The sequence below is a fragment of the Ctenocephalides felis genome, unplaced genomic scaffold (genome assembly GCF_003426905.1).
Source record: "Ctenocephalides felis isolate EL2017-DRISC unplaced genomic scaffold, ASM342690v1 CF-g0.4_SCAFFOLD_01886, whole genome shotgun sequence".
Lineage (NCBI taxonomy): Eukaryota > Metazoa > Arthropoda > Insecta > Siphonaptera > Pulicidae > Ctenocephalides > Ctenocephalides felis.
This window is the reverse complement of record NW_020538040.1, coordinates 7,170,639-7,186,820: the sequence shown is the minus strand read 5'-3', so window position 1 is coordinate 7,186,820 and position 16,182 is coordinate 7,170,639. Positions and strand designations below refer to the sequence as shown.

The 16,182-nt window shown below is 28.3% G+C and overlaps 3 protein-coding genes across 3 annotated transcripts in view; all 3 read left to right on the top strand.

The window, feature by feature from the left end:
- The window catches only part of LOC113378375 (rhythmically expressed gene 2 protein-like), a 33,072-nt gene extending 31,569 nt beyond the window's left edge, over positions 1-1,503 (top strand). Inside the window, exon 5 of the mRNA XM_026618909.1 lies at positions 1,299-1,503. Within this exon, the coding sequence (XP_026474694.1) occupies positions 1,299-1,481 (183 nt within the window). The 3' untranslated portion in view covers positions 1,482-1,503. The remainder of the gene's footprint in view (positions 1-1,298) is intronic.
- LOC113378632 (E3 ubiquitin-protein ligase highwire-like) overlaps positions 1-16,182 on the top strand; it is a 374,874-nt gene that overhangs the window by 327,695 nt on the left and 30,997 nt on the right. The window lies entirely within an intron of this gene.
- LOC113378378 (protein phosphatase 1 regulatory subunit 12A-like) lies at positions 5,895-15,616 on the top strand. The gene is made up of 2 exons (XM_026618912.1): positions 5,895-6,321; positions 15,484-15,616. Exons 1-2 carry the CDS (start codon positions 6,073-6,075, stop codon positions 15,496-15,498), a joined length of 264 nt encoding a protein of 87 aa, XP_026474697.1. The 5' UTR covers positions 5,895-6,072; the 3' UTR covers positions 15,499-15,616.

Below are 16,182 nucleotides of genomic sequence, written 5' to 3'. Positions count from 1 at the left end.
TAACTAAATTCTTATATATTTAAATATTAACTAGATGACCCGACAGACGTTGTCCTGTACCCATGTCTACAATTTTTTAATATAATATACTAATATTTACCGTTTAGCTAAAAATAATAATTATTGTTTTTTAAATTACTCTTTACGGCAAAATGCATATACATTTATAATATGAGCGGTATTAATGTAGAAATGCTTTAAATAAAATGATGAGTCTCAATTCCCACACTATATATTGGAAATTGAAGTCTCTTAAACGGTATAATAACCATAACCATAACATAACACTGGTACTTCATGTTGGATTAAATTAATTTAATTTTTTATTATTTAAGATATCTAAAATTGTATCTTAAACTTTTCCTAATCGATATCGTGAGGGCCGAATTGTATGTATTCATCTCTACTTTACCATTTGTTGTCATAAAGTAAAATTTTTATGAATTTTAAAAATATTGTGGAAAGATTAGTAAAAGATGCAAAGAAATTATATATTAAAAAAAAAACTATATTGAAAATTTCATATCCGAATCTTGTCTTGGCGCCCCCTAAGACGTGCGCTCGTATTTTTCGCATGCATCGCATTAAAGGAGGACCGGCGCTGATTAATACTTAATTTCATATTTTAAGTGAATTAATTTGTCATATTTGTTCATATGTGTATAATTCCATATACACTGTATTTTATATTATTTTAATTTCTGGCACATCTCAGCTGCCTTTCGGCAATAATAATGTAGACATTTCATTTTTGTTATTCATAATCATAAATTTATTATACATATTCTAATATTGTCTAGGTTCATGAGTAAATTGAAATTTCTGGCAGGTGATAGTTTTCATTTATTTCCATTTATTTTTACAATATTGCACATACATATCAGTACTTTATAATTACATACATCCAAGAAAATTTCCTTAACAAACTTTAGAAAGATTTATCAAAATCCGAATAATCGTTTAGGAGGAGTATACAGTCAGTGTTTGTAATTTAATATGAACTTTATATAATAGCAATAACGTTCAAATTGATTCTACGTTTTAGTTAGAAAATGTTTGTATGAGAAAAAGAAAAGGGTTGTTTTTAGGGTTTTCCCGGCAATTATTTTCTCGCCATAAGAACTATCCTTGGACTTCAACGAACATTTTAAAAAAAGAATTGGCCAAATTGGTCCAGGCGTTGTTGAGTTATGCGCTTACCAACACATTTTGCGATCCACTTTTATATATAAGATTATATTAAAATATTCAAGTATTTTTCATAAGATATTTATCATTTATAGTCTTTTATCTTTTAGGTTCTCCATATAGGTGATACCGGTCTTTTAGACTACAAAGGAGCCCGAGATGCAGGCTGGAATGCAATTCTGATTCACGAACGAGATCCGGAGCTACTTGCCAAAAAATATAAATTTTTAGACCCAAACACGTCTACAGAAGTCTCTACGATCTCCATCGGAATATTATTAATGATTCTGTAGAATTGTGATAAATGTTTAAATGATTTTATGATTTGTGTCGATGTGTAGTTGTTGAATTGTGATATGTTGAATATATGTTGTGAGATTTCATTCAGTCGTGGAATTTTAATAAAAATATTAAGAGATGTTGTAATAATAATTGTAGTAATAAAGCAAAAAAAATCGAATTTGAACGTTTTTGCATATGTTTACGTTTCAGAGGTTTCTGAACATTCTGGCATTAGAATATTTCAAATACAATATTTTCTATATATACCAGATGACTCGGCAAACGCTGCTTCGACATAAAAATATTTCTAGTACAAAATGTTTAGTACGAATACTAATTGCAAATGTGGTGCATAAGTGAAAGAAGTAGCTAACAAAATATATGAAATAGTTTATCCACTGCAAAGCATGCCACATACAAATGTCCCTTAATAGTCTTTCCAACCTAATCTGAAACTGATTCTATTTAAATCGAATTGGCACAATTGATGTTTCAAGATTTCATTATGAAAGTGTTTTTTATTATTTCATTAATTTTTAATTACGAATCAAAATCGGATGAATTATTTTTAAATTATATTATTATGTGGCATGCCCACCAAATTGATTGAGATTAAAAAAATTGAGAGAGTGGAAAATTTTACAGCTTTGCCCATAGATTTGTATGGTATCTATATACAAAAACTGTTGTATCTTCAGATTTTAATATTCAATCTCAATTTCTTTGCAAAAATTGCTCTTTATGCAAATCATTTGTAAACTATTTACTGTTTGTGCGCATCGGGAAATACTTGTACAATGGGAAAATAGGAGAGGTGGACAAGCCTTGATAAAATAAATTGTTTTTTTGTAAGTAAAATTAATACTTTATCATAAAGTTAGGAAAATATCAATTAAAATTCAGTAAAAAAAACACTCACTGAAATTGACAATAAATTGACAAAGGGAATTATTTACGAGAAATGGATTGGCTGATCTTTACAAAAACTTATCAGCACGGTTTCCAACTAATTTCTTTTGAACAGTTAAAAAAACTTAAAATGTAATTTATCAAAGTTAATTGAAATAATTAAATTGCATACTGTAAGAAGAAAAAGAACTTTACCATCATGTGAACTTTAATATTAATCTAGGTTATAAAAAGGGACTCTACTGACGAAAAAATTGAATCGAAAACTATATGATAAAAAGAGACTTTGCTGACGAGCAAACTTTAATTTGAATCTAGAAGATGTAAAGGGATTCTACTGACGAATAAAACTTCAATTTTGATCTAGAAATAAAAATTACTACTGACAAGCAAATTAAATTATAAACTAGAAGATGAAAAAAGGGACTCTACTGACGAGAAGTTAAGTTGCAAACTAGAAATTAAAACAAATCTACTGATGAGCAAATTAAATTGCAAACTATAAAATGGAAAAGAAACCTCTACTGACGAAAAAACTTGAATTTTTATGTGGAAGATAAAAAAAGGACTTTACCGACCAGCAAACTTTAAACCGAAAGTTGATCTTTAATTTAGATCTAGAAAATGAAGTAAGGGAAACTATAATACTGTCAAGCAAATTAAATATAAATCTAGAAAATATAAAATGAAAATGACTTTACTGAACTAATTTAGCTTAAAAAACTTAAATTGCTAACTATAAGATAAAAGGGGATTTTACTGACACGCAGACATTAATTTTGATCTTGAATGTGAAAAAAGAGACTCCACTGCCAAGCAAACTTGAATTTTGATCTAGAATATAAAAAAATGACAATCTACCAGCAAAATTTAGTCTTGGTTTAGAAGATAAAAAAGAGACTCTACTCACGAGCAAACTTTATTCTGAATATAGAAAATGGAAAAAAGGGACTCTACTGACAAAGGAAACTTTAATTTTGATCTAGTAAATGAAAAGGGACTTCACTTCACAGATACAACTACGAGAGCGAATTTTTTTTTATTTTTTTTTATTTACACCTGTCCAGTTGGATATTTATTAAATTTGAGAAACTTACAATAGTCGGCAGTAAAGGGACATTGTATACTAAAGGGACATGCTGGAAAAAAAAACTTAGTAGCGAATTTGTTCATGATATAAAATGAGAGTTTCGGGAAAAGAGTTTCAATCTTTCAATATAATATTTTTTTTTAGACATTTATTGAACTTTAGGCAAAGGCAGGTCTAGTTGTTTTTAAGATACGAAGCAAAAAGTGCCAAAAACGATAATTCAGTTTTTAAGAGAACGAAGCGTCCGATTTTAATAATTCAAAAACATTTTACTTGTATTTACAAAATGCAGAACTTATTAAATTTTTGAAAAGGCAGGTCTAGCGGTTATGGTTTCTCAATAAAATTAGTTTAAAAAATGTCATTTGGCGGTCAAAAATGTTTATTGGACATATGTACATCAAATTATCGGATATTTTACAGAGATTTTAATAATGTGTACATATTTTGTGTAAATTTTTTTGGGTTCCGTACCAAGATTTTTAATTACAGTACGGAAAGTTTCAGCAATTTGCCTTAAGGCACAATGCCATGCACCACACGTACGAGTTCATTTTTAAAGTTCCGCACTTATATAATTCAAGAAAAGTTTCCAAAAATATACAAAGTTTCAAAGTTTTATAAATCAAATATGAATTCCAAATTTACAATTCGGTTTCAAAATGTATATATTTCGAATGCGTTATTCTGATCGTAAGAAATATATCCTCAGATGGATTCATTCGGAACCTTTTCTTAATGTTAACATTTTTAAATGTTTTGAGTAATAAGGGGGCGTCCATTAATCACGTAATCGAGTTTTTAAGGATTTTTAGAGACCCCCCCCCCCCCGCTTAGTGATACGTGGTGCATTTTTAGTTACAAGAAAAATTGTAATTTAAAAAAAAAAAATATTTTAAATTCAGGTAAAGAATAAATACACGTTATTCGAGACTCAACCCTCCCCCCTAAAATCCTCACGTGGTTAATGGACAATAGATAAATAGGCATGGATAACAATATTAATAATAATAAAAAAAAGAGTGCGCGTAAGGATCACACGCGATTGAAGTAAAACTTTTAATATTGTATGAGTAGGCAATTAAGATAAAAATAAAAAAAACATCATATTTGAATTTTAAAAATCATCTTTTAATAATCATATAACATCAATAATAATAAGATCTCCTGAGCATCGGCACAGCTGTCCTACTGATATTAAGAGTTTGAATATGATGTGAAGCTTTCTTCCTAATTTTGTAACCTATCTTACCGGGAAATTCAAACCATAAACGTAGAAGTTCATCATTATCGCCACGTTCTATGTACACTAATTTTCCCATACAACCATTAGCTAAGCCATCACTTACATCAATATTAGTTGTTATTATGTAAAATTTATTCAGAACTAAAATTATTTCATACGGCAAAGCCGCGGTATCAATAACCGATTTTTTTGAAACTGCTGACGAATGTATGATTGTTGATCTGTCGCATGGCAACCTACATAAATATCCGTGGCAGTAGATATTATTTTGTCTTCAACGAGATTCAGTATAAATTTATTATATTCCATGACACATTTATTCTCTAAGAAAAGTCTTATTCCATGAGGACATAACATAAAAAACGTGATTCAATTAATGCAAGTTCATGTAGGGTTTAGCGCTCGACTTACGCATGACATGACGGGAGTGGATACTCGCGACATCAGCGCTTACGGCGTCGTAGTGTTCAACTACACGTTGGCATTTTCGTTGCATTTGTACGGATTTACACCCGTGTCGCGCCTAAAAATTTTTACACCCATATCGCGCCTAAAGAAGTTTTACTTCAATAAGAATAATGGCAATTGATAAGTAGTACTAAATATATAGTAATATAATTATATTTTGAAAAATGTTTAAAACAATTGTTATTAATAATTGATCAGTATTTAATGATTATTAATATTTTTGCTCGAATATTTAATTTTTGATACAGGAAGTTCCAGCAATTTGCCTTAAGGCACGATGCCACTAGCCATACATGACTAGTTCATCTTCTAATTAAACACCAGAACACGTAAATTAGATGTAACTTTTGCTTATGTAAATAATGGCAAATTTGGGCAAACTCACAGCAATAAAGTAATATCAATGTTTAAGATAGTCAACTGATTTATAGGATTTATTCGTATTCATCCGAATCAAGTTCTTTACCGATCCGAATCATCTGAATCATCTTTGCAGGCACATCTTTAGTTTTCAAACATTCAAACCAACAACGTTTTCCCGCCTGTCAAATGTCTTCGCCGTATCGCTTGAAGTTCGTGCGAGTTGCGCAACCTGTCAGCTGTCAGCTGTCAACTGTCTGCTGTCATTCGTGTCACGTTGCGTTGCGAGTTGCGCGCTGTTGGTGCGCTAGTTCCGCTCGCTCTCGTCTGTCGTCTCTCTGCTCTCTCGAAGAAACATCTCACTCACAATCAGTTCAGTCAGTCCGAGTCCGAGTGTGTTTTTAATCGGTAACATCTCCCAAAAAGTTAAGTGTCTCCTTTTATCACCATTATCATTTACCTGTGTACGAAACTATTACCGTCGATCGTATGGGGTGTATCGTTGTTAAGTGTTTTTAGTGTCGTTTAAATGTCGCTCGAGGCCCGTTCGAGTTCGGCCCTGTTCAAAAGGGCCGAGCAGCTGAAACGATGGGAGGAATCCGAGACGAACAGGGAGCCCCCCGTCCCCAAACACAACTCCCGACGTATAAAATTCTCCTCCGGCTGCGTCTTTTTGGCAGCGTGCGCGGCCGGCGATAAGGACGAGGTGCTCAAAATGCTCGACCAGGGGGCCGACATCGACACAGCCAATGTTGACGGACTCACAGCCCTTCACCAGGTAGTAAAGGACATAGGACACAGGATAAAGATTATTTTGTTATGTATTTTATATACCACCTGTGGATAAGTGAATAAAATTCGTAGAGTTTGACGGCGCCTTCAAAATGGCCGTGGGGACGTACAGCTGGGATTGTACAGAAACGTGCACATTCGCCGGGTTAAATATAGATTTGGTTTCAAGTCGTTCGTTCGTCTTTATTTGTGTAGTAGTCTTTTACGCGCGGACATCAATTTCATTCTCTTTTTGACACATATTAATCGCATTAGTGGCCCCCCATCCTCAAGGAGTTAACCAACTAATTTTGATAATAATCAACAATTTAATTGAATTCCAATCAAAATCCTGTTGCATAAAAAAACTTCATTAACAATGCACACGCAATGTTTTGTTTTGTGTTAAATAATTTGGTTTAGTGCATAAACTGTCAGTTGTCTTGTTGGCGTCAACTTGACAGTTGTTAAAACATGGATGTGTTTATTATGAGATAATATTATTTAACTTACTTGAAGCTTTTTGGTCATAAATTTAGTCTCACGCTTATTTGTGACCTCAAAGACGAATGAACATTATGCATTTATTATTTTGTTCCGTTTGACAAATTTTATTTTGAACATTAATTTTTTTTTGAGGTTAGGTATTTCTGAGGTTTTTTTCATATATTCTACAACATTTGTTTTATTAATCTTTTTTTTTTCGAAGATTTAAATTCATTACATAAAAAGGCTCTACATAGCTTATTGTTAGTGAAATATTCTCTCAAAATAAATTTTAATATATTGTTACATAAAATCACTTCAAAATTTACAAATAGACTGTAAATTTACAAGTTTTCATTTATTCGATCAATATACATGAGAGATTTCAACTAAATTTATAAATACTTAAAATGATTTTTTTCCGTATTCGTAAAGATATACTATTTATAAGGATATACAATTTGGGAAATTTGATTGAGAATGATTTGAGACTAATTTATAAAATTTTCTGCATACCATCTAACATCGGGGCTTTCAATTTGTCGTTTTTTTTTATTACTCTATACTTCATATTTGATGAATTTTATTTTACTTCTTTCACTTCAATATGAGATCAGGTAATTTTTTCTTATATATCCTACAATATTATCATTATTATCAATATTTTATAGACAATTTTTTATTGTATTAACTTGAGTAACATCACACTGAGTTAAAAACTGAATGTCATATGAATCGAATAAAATCATGCCTCTACCCCTAATGAAATATTGCTCATAAGATTATTTTTTTAACTTAAATAAATCTAGTATTCTATGTATTTATTTTGTTCTACATTTTACCCATACCCTATACTATTAATTTAATCATTTTATTTTATTAATTTCATCAAATATATTTTTATCATATTAACTCGAGTAACATGAAATTTAATTAAAGATATAATTATCTACATATCGAGATACAAAGATTCTTCAAAAAGTTTACTTTACGTAGTCAGAATTTCATATAACTTCTTTCCATTAACTTCAAAAAAAATTTATTTCTGTTAAATATGGAAACACTAATTCCTTATAAAATAAAATTTGGTATAGTTACACTAACCAGACATTAAATAATTAGATAAAACTATATGAATACGTAACTAATTTTGTGTATACCTTTGTTCGAAACATCCTTTATTGCTTGTAAAGTTATATTAATTCTATAATAGGAATTGTACATAATTAAAAGCACAATTATTGTGATATTTTTAAAATTTTCTAAATTTTTAACGATTACAATTAAATTTTAATAAAGCACAATATGGGAATCCTTCTGAATTTTTAAGATACTACATTCGACTGTAGAAACACAAGTTTTTGATTATTCGATGAACTAGATTTGTAAACGCAATATGATTTTGTTTCTGTAAAGATATATTTTAACTAATTCTAAGATTTGAGAAGTATGATTGAGGATAATTTTCTTTTATTTACAAAGTTAGTCTCTGTTTATTTTTGACCTCAGAAACTAATAAACAAATTTTACTTTGAACATTTTCAATTCATTTTGAGGTTAGATATTTCTGAAGGTTTTTTTTATATTTGTTAGACAAATTTTAATCATTAACTTCAGTAACATTAAATGGATATGAACCATGGTTATTCATAAGATTTCTCGTTTTGCAAAAATTTTAATTTCTCATTCTCATACATAACTAAATACAAAGTTATAAAATCTAGTCTACTTTATAAAATTACCTGATTCCTATTTAACTTTCTTTGAGTCCTTCGATGACAAGATTAGTTGTCGTATAAACATAGCATTCTACAATTTTCTTACATTTTAGTTTGCATTTTACAGATTTCAATTTACATATTTTCAGTTCAAAGTGAGGTTAGTTATTTTTTAAGTTAAATACTCTACAATTAAAATTTATCATTATTTCATAAACAATTTTTGATTGACCATATGTTACAAATTTCATTATTTGCTCAATGCTTATCGAACATGACCATAACCAGGATGAAATTTGTTCGAGAGATCCTATATTGCACAAAAAGTTAATGGAAATACTTATGCTTTGTAAAATGACATTTGTCTTTAGATTTTTTAGTGTTATATATATATATATATATATATATATATATATATATATATATAGTCAATGTGCAATTTAAACCGTCCTATGATTATTCAATGTTAATTTATCAATATTTGATTGATAAATTTTTATTGAACAAATTTAATAAATAAATTTTTGTTGCGTTGAGATCTGAATACATGTTTCCTATGTATTGAACACAATTGTACCCACATTAAAATAGTATAAATATAAATATATCATATGCTGTTCGAAGAGCTTTTAAGGAACTAAAAATTATTCTTAAGCTTATAGGAGCTATTCTCTCACGATTATTTATTAAATTCTTGATGTTGTGTTGAATTAATATCTAATTTCTTCATATTGTTATTGATAGCTCAATTTTTGTCATAAATTCAGTTTATTCTTGTTTTTATCTCATAAGCTAATAACAACATTCTAAGTATTTATTTTTCTTCATTTTATTTTCAATTCAATATGAGGTTAGGTATTTTTGCTTATATCTTGCAATATCAATTTTTATTTATTAACATGTTTTTATTAAAAAAAAATTCCTTGTATTATCTCGAGTAACATAATGATAAAGTAATTAGTCATAAATTTAATTTCACGCTCATTTTTGACCTCAGAAACTAGAATTCTACAGAAACATAAACCTAAAATTCTACATATTACGTTTAACTTAGTTCAAATTCTACTACTTTTTTAAAATATTTTCAGTTCAATGTTAGATTAGCTTTACTTTTTTGTATACCCTTCAATATTAATGAATTTATTTATCAAATTTCATTATCAAGGCAAATTCAGTGAAATCAATATTACATAGACAAATTTTCATTATTTAATTTGGATTAACTGATTTTTGTTGTTTCGAGTTAACTTTAGTATTTGTTCCATTCATATTGAACAGAACTTTACCCACGATGAAATATTAATTGAAAGATCCTGTATTAAATTTATTAAATAAGAAACTACATATTTTTTTTAAGTGCTTTGTAAAATATTATCTCACAATTATTGATTCCATTTTTATTATAGTGTTAATTTAATAAATAATTTTTTGATACTGTTATCGAGCTAACTTAAATACACAGTTGTTTATGATGAGAATAATATTTAACTGTGTTTATGAGTTCAGTTTCTTTTTGTTTACTTTAATAGCTAATACACATAGCAATTTTTTTTTCATTTTATTTTATATTTGACGAATTTTTTACATTTTAGATTTCATTGTATTAAATCGAGTAACATAAAATTGAGTTCAACATAAATCAGAAGTAGATCGAAAGATTTTTTTTTACCCCAAAATTTAAATCAAACTATAAACATTATAGTTTATAAAGGATTTTTAAAGATTGCAAGGAATTCAAATAAATTTTAACATGGTGTAATATTCAACTATAAATATACTAATTCTCAGTTATTCGATGAAAGTGTATGATCGATTAACATAATTTATAAACACTTGATGATTTGGTTTTGTTTTAATTGATTCTCAGATTTGAAAAATATATTTGAGGATGATTCTATTTTATGATATTTCTTAATTGCTACTTAACTTTCTTTCAAGTATTTTGATCACAAAGTTGGTCTTATACTAGTTTTTAACCTAATAAGCTAACACATATGGAACTTTACATTTTTTTAATTTTATTTGACATATTTTTGTTCTTTTTGAGGTTAGATATTTCTGAGTTTTTTTTTTTATATATCCTGCAATATTTGTTTTATTAATAATTTTTACATAAACACGTTTCATGAAATATATAAAACAACATGAATGATTTACTACTTTTTTCACACATATTTTATATATCATATAAATTTATATACTATATAATTACTTTACTTTTGATTAGTCTATTTTCAATTTAATTTTTTATGATTATTCACTATATGATGTTACGTTCGTTCAATATTAATATATACATTTATATCATAGATACATTTTTATCATATGAACTTAGTGACTAACTTTTGTTGCATCAATGCATCGATGAAATATTGTCCGAAGAATATATGATTGCAATTTAATTGATTTTATAGTTATTCTGTAGACAAATTTTAATCGAAAACAATTTTTAACTGACTTTTTGTTGCATCGAATATCTGTTGTTAACCTAATACAACCTGAAGACTTATTTTGCTTGCAGGAGTTCAATTCATTTTAAAGATTTTCAGAATAACTTATAAAATTTTTAATTTTAATTAAAAAAAATGTATATTTTGCTGTAAATACACAAATTTAAACCCCGTGAATGATATACTAATTTTTTGCTATTTGAACTTTTATAATTTGTCATAATTTCCTTAATATTTTCATGTTTTGTCGATGTGCATTTTTTTGTTTGTTTATTGTTCATAGCAAACTATACACAGAAAATTCAGATACTTTACTGGTATATATTATTTGACAGCGTGAGAAGCAATTTAACTGATTATATTAATAATCAATATTAATTTATCAATATTACACATAGACAATTGTTTATCGTATTAACTTAGTAATTGACTTTTTGTTTCGTCGAGTTAACCTGAATATCTCTGTACTTATCGATAACAAATATATACACAATAAAATATTGTTCGAGTAAGTTTAAGCAGTCCAAAAAATTGATTTTATTATATAATACGAATCATACATACATAATTAAAGACATTCAGTAAAATACTCAAAAGATTCTAAAAAATTTAAATGATCTAAATAAAATTTTCAATTATTGCAACAAAAGACCTCGAAAACACTATTTGACTGTAAATACACAAATTTTCAATTATTCAATGAAACTACATGAGTAATTAACTAATTTTATAAAAAATTTATATGATTTTGTTTGTAAAAACATGCAATTTCGATGAAATGCAATTTAGATGAGAGATATAATATTTGACAAATTTTGGATATTTCATTAAAGATGATACAAATATAGTGAATTTTTTTTTATTATTTAACTCTTTTTGAGTCTCATGAGAATTTGAACTCGTGCATTATTTTTAGATCAAAAACTAATAAATTTCTAAATTATTTCTTTAATAAAATTCTTTCACAAAATCGTCCAGCCTACAGATTTGAAATAATATTCTTAATAAAATGAATAGTTATATTTAACTCTACCAGATGATGATATGTTATAATTATTAGACAAAATATATCCTCAGAGGTACGAATTAGGCAGTGGTACGATTTGAGCAACCCTACATAATTATCACAATATTTTAAAATATACTTTTTTCGACAAATACAAATCAGATGATCATTGCACTTGGCTGTTATTCTCTCTGGCTTTAAAATTCTGATTGTTCCTTTTCATAAATGTTTAAATCTATTTACAATTATTTTAATGCTTTCCATTGTCTTCTTTTCAAATGTTTGTTTTGCATTAATTAGTTAATGCATAGGTGATGTTGATGTTGATGTTGATTGTGTCAAGTTTAGTAGATTGATAGGTGCATTAGTATAGAAGTCAAGATAGATAAATAAAACATTAATTAAAATAACAAATAATAATGCAATTGTTAAGAATTGCACTCAAAGTTCATCCGTAAGGTTAATGAAATTGTTCAATAGTGTGATGAAATGTTGAATGTTATATTTGTATCAATATATAATGATGTTTTAAAAATAAAGTGAAGAAGTTGCACATTGTCATTCTTTATTTTGTTGCCTTGATAATTAATTGTTAGTAATATTGATTTGTTATTTAAAATTGGTATTGTGAAATAGCATATGAAAATGTTATAGGTTATTTCGAAAAGATTAAAGAAAGCTGGTATTATTTTTAAAAAATGTGTGTAAAGCACTCCGGTGATTGATTCTTTTTGTTATTCCCAAATTTTTTTTAAGGCTTGTAGAAGGTTCATTCAGTTTTCTTGCAACTGGTTTTAGTAACTCATTTCGATGATCTTCAATTTTTTCATTATATTTTAATTTTATTCATTCCCATTTAAATTGTCTCTATTTTTTTATAGGTCAGGTCTCAGTTGATTAGTGACCAAGTTAGTTGAGATAGTTATCAAGTTGATTTGTTCAAGCTGTAGGAAAATATATTAAGGAAATTCGAATATTCTATTAAATATAGGAAAATTGATGTTCAAGGATTTCTCTAATAGGAAGAGCTTTAAATTTACCCCCACATAGCACAAGTGCGAGTCAGGGGCGACCTGTGGTTCGACTTTTAGGTCGATCGGTTAAACTTTGGTCGCACCACATACGTGTATTTAGGTCAATCTTCGCACAGAAATGAACCTAAAGTCCGAACCCGGTTGCGATATTGGTCAACCTTATTGGCATATATTATGGGTTGAGAAAAGTTCCATTGGGGGTCAAAATTTGGCACACACATTGAAAATATTTTGATAATAGGTCAAAAATTTGGTAAATGGGTTGAACACCGTTCGATCAAATTTGGCAAATGGGTTAAAAATGGAACGTAAATAAATTTTTTTTAATGAATTAAATCTGAAATGAATATTTAATACATTAAAAATGCAATTCTAGATTAAAATAATATTTATTTTCATGAAAAAAAAAATCAAACCAGTTAACAATTCAAAATGAATATATTCTCCTGGGTTCATAACTTTCGATACTGCTATCCTTCTCGTCTTTAAAATTGTCCGGGAGTCTGCTGGTAAATCTTTAAAACAATCATGCTTTTTTAAACCCTTAAGCAGTGCCGATACAGCATTATGAGGAACCTGATATGTAACAGCCCATTCTGCTAAAAATTGCTTTACTTCGAAGACTTCTGGTATAACCTCTCCATTGAGGCTCTCCTCAGAATCAGAGCCTGAAATATATATTAATTTTTAAAACATCATTATTATTAAATAATTATATATAATTAAATTCATAATTACCTTGATTCTCATATTCATGAGAAGATGTCGCTCCAAAATCATTCTGATTACATGCTAAAACTAAATTATTTACATATTTTTCTATTATCTTTTACTATTAAATAATTAGATAAAATTTAATTTATAATTACCTTGATCGTGATGATCATTAAATTGCATTCCAAAATCATCCTGAGTACTGACACTTGTTGAAATTTCAACTTGATGAACAGCACTATCATTTACACTGGAAAGAGTCAATTCTTTCTTTTTTTCCGCGGTTATTCTTTCGAATTCCCACTTCACCCTCCTTCTAAAATGTCGGTCTGTCACAAAGCCAATAGATTTGCGAAACTTTCTAGTCGACATATTTATATGGAGTTTCTTTTAGAAAAATAAATCAACAAAATCACGTATAAATAAACCAAGCCAAGCGCGAATTTAAAATGGCGCTCATCTACCTGGCGTCTTGCTCGATCCACGTCTACGTATGCGCACTAGCTACTGCGCATGCGCACTATCTATCGCGCATGCGTCATAAGACTGGACCAAAAATGAACCTATTTGGTTAAACCTGGTTGAACCAGAAAGGTCAAATTTCAGATAAACCCACTGACGGTCAAATAATGTGCCAGTTTTGATCGATGTTAACCAAGCGGGTTCAAAATGGGCTAAAGCGGTGCGACCGCGGTTCGACGCGTGCTATGTGGGCCCATTCTGGTTGAAATTCTTACATTGTGGTGAAGTTGAATTCCAAGAAGTCTTCCCAATATTTAATCATTTAGAAACTAATTATTAAAAATAATAAAGATGGTATTTACAACCTTAGTGGTTCCGAAAGAATATGATAAATCTTAAGGTTATGGAGTTTTTGAGCCTTCGAAGCATATTTGGAATGGATTTTTAGATTCTTGTCACTTTGAAAGAACCTTGTCACGAATTTTCGAAATAATTTCTTGGGCAAATGCCAATATATAAGATAAAATGCATATATAATAGTTCATTATTTTTCAAGTGGTTCAAAAATGATGGGATCAATATTTAGGGCTTTCAATCGAAGCATATTTGTCATGGATTTCTACTAAAATTGGAACCTTTGGTAGATTCTTGTCTCGAATCATCCAAATCATTAAACTTTGGGCAAATAACAATTTAGTATAGGATGCACATATAATACTTCATTATTATTCAAGTAGTTCAGAAAAGATAGGATCAATATTTAGAGCTATTAATCGAAGCGTATTTGGCATGGATTTCTATTGAAATTGGATCAATTTGTAGATTCTTGTCACAAATCTTTCAAACAATAAATCTCTTGGCAAATAATATAGTATAATATAAGATGCACATATAATACTTCCGATTTTTGAAATAGTTCAGAAAAAATAGGATAATTTTTTAGGATTGAAAGTGTTGATCGATCAAAGCTAGTTTGGAGCATGGACTTCCACTAACATTGGAACCTTTGGAAGATTATTGCCTGGAATCTTCTAAACAATAAGTTCTTTAGTAAATTACAATATATACAATCATTTATAATACAAAATACTTCAGAAAACCTTAGATTGATCTTTAGGCTTTTGAAGGTTTGATCGATCGAAGAAAATTTGTCATGAATTTCTATTAAACGTGGAACCTTTATTAGACTTTTGTCATAAATCGTTTGGTAAATAACAATATAGTGTGTGTACTATTAGTTGCACATATAATCCTTTATAATTCTTCAAGGGAATCTCAAAATTTGAAATTGATTTCTAGGGCTTGGAAGTTTGATCCATCGAAGAATATTAGGAATGGATTTCTATTAAAATGAGGAACTTTTTGTAGGAACTGTTTGGCTCGAACAAGATTTAGGGATTAGATAGACTGATAGAAATTTTAAAACAGGTAGAAGTATTTAAATAAAGAGATATGAATGACGAACATCAGTGGTACAATCAACTCTTGCCGAAGGAACTATCTTGACAAATTGGATTCATTGAAATATTCTGCTCGACTATTGATAAAGAATTTGGGAATATAAATTTCTTTGTATAAATATATAATAAATTAAATTTCAATGCTTTACTGATTTTCAATCAACAGCCTATGTAATAAATTTGATGACACTTTATATAATACTTTACAATTATAATACAATTTAAAGATAATTTGAAGAGTTGTTGATTTTGGCATTGATATAAATTTTACATCTAGAATTATTTATTTAATTCTTGTTCTAAAGAAATCTAAAATATTACATGTAGAACTATCAACTCTTACTTATAGGAATTTCTCAATAAATCTGATATACTTAAATAAAACTCCGTTTGAATATTGATTGGATATTGATAGAATAGATTCGAGTTTTGTTTATAAAACTTTGTGATTACCGTTTTACTTTTTTTTATTTTAAATATCTGCTTTGAAATAAAGAATTAATTTTATACACATGTAATAAATTAAATTTGAATGTGC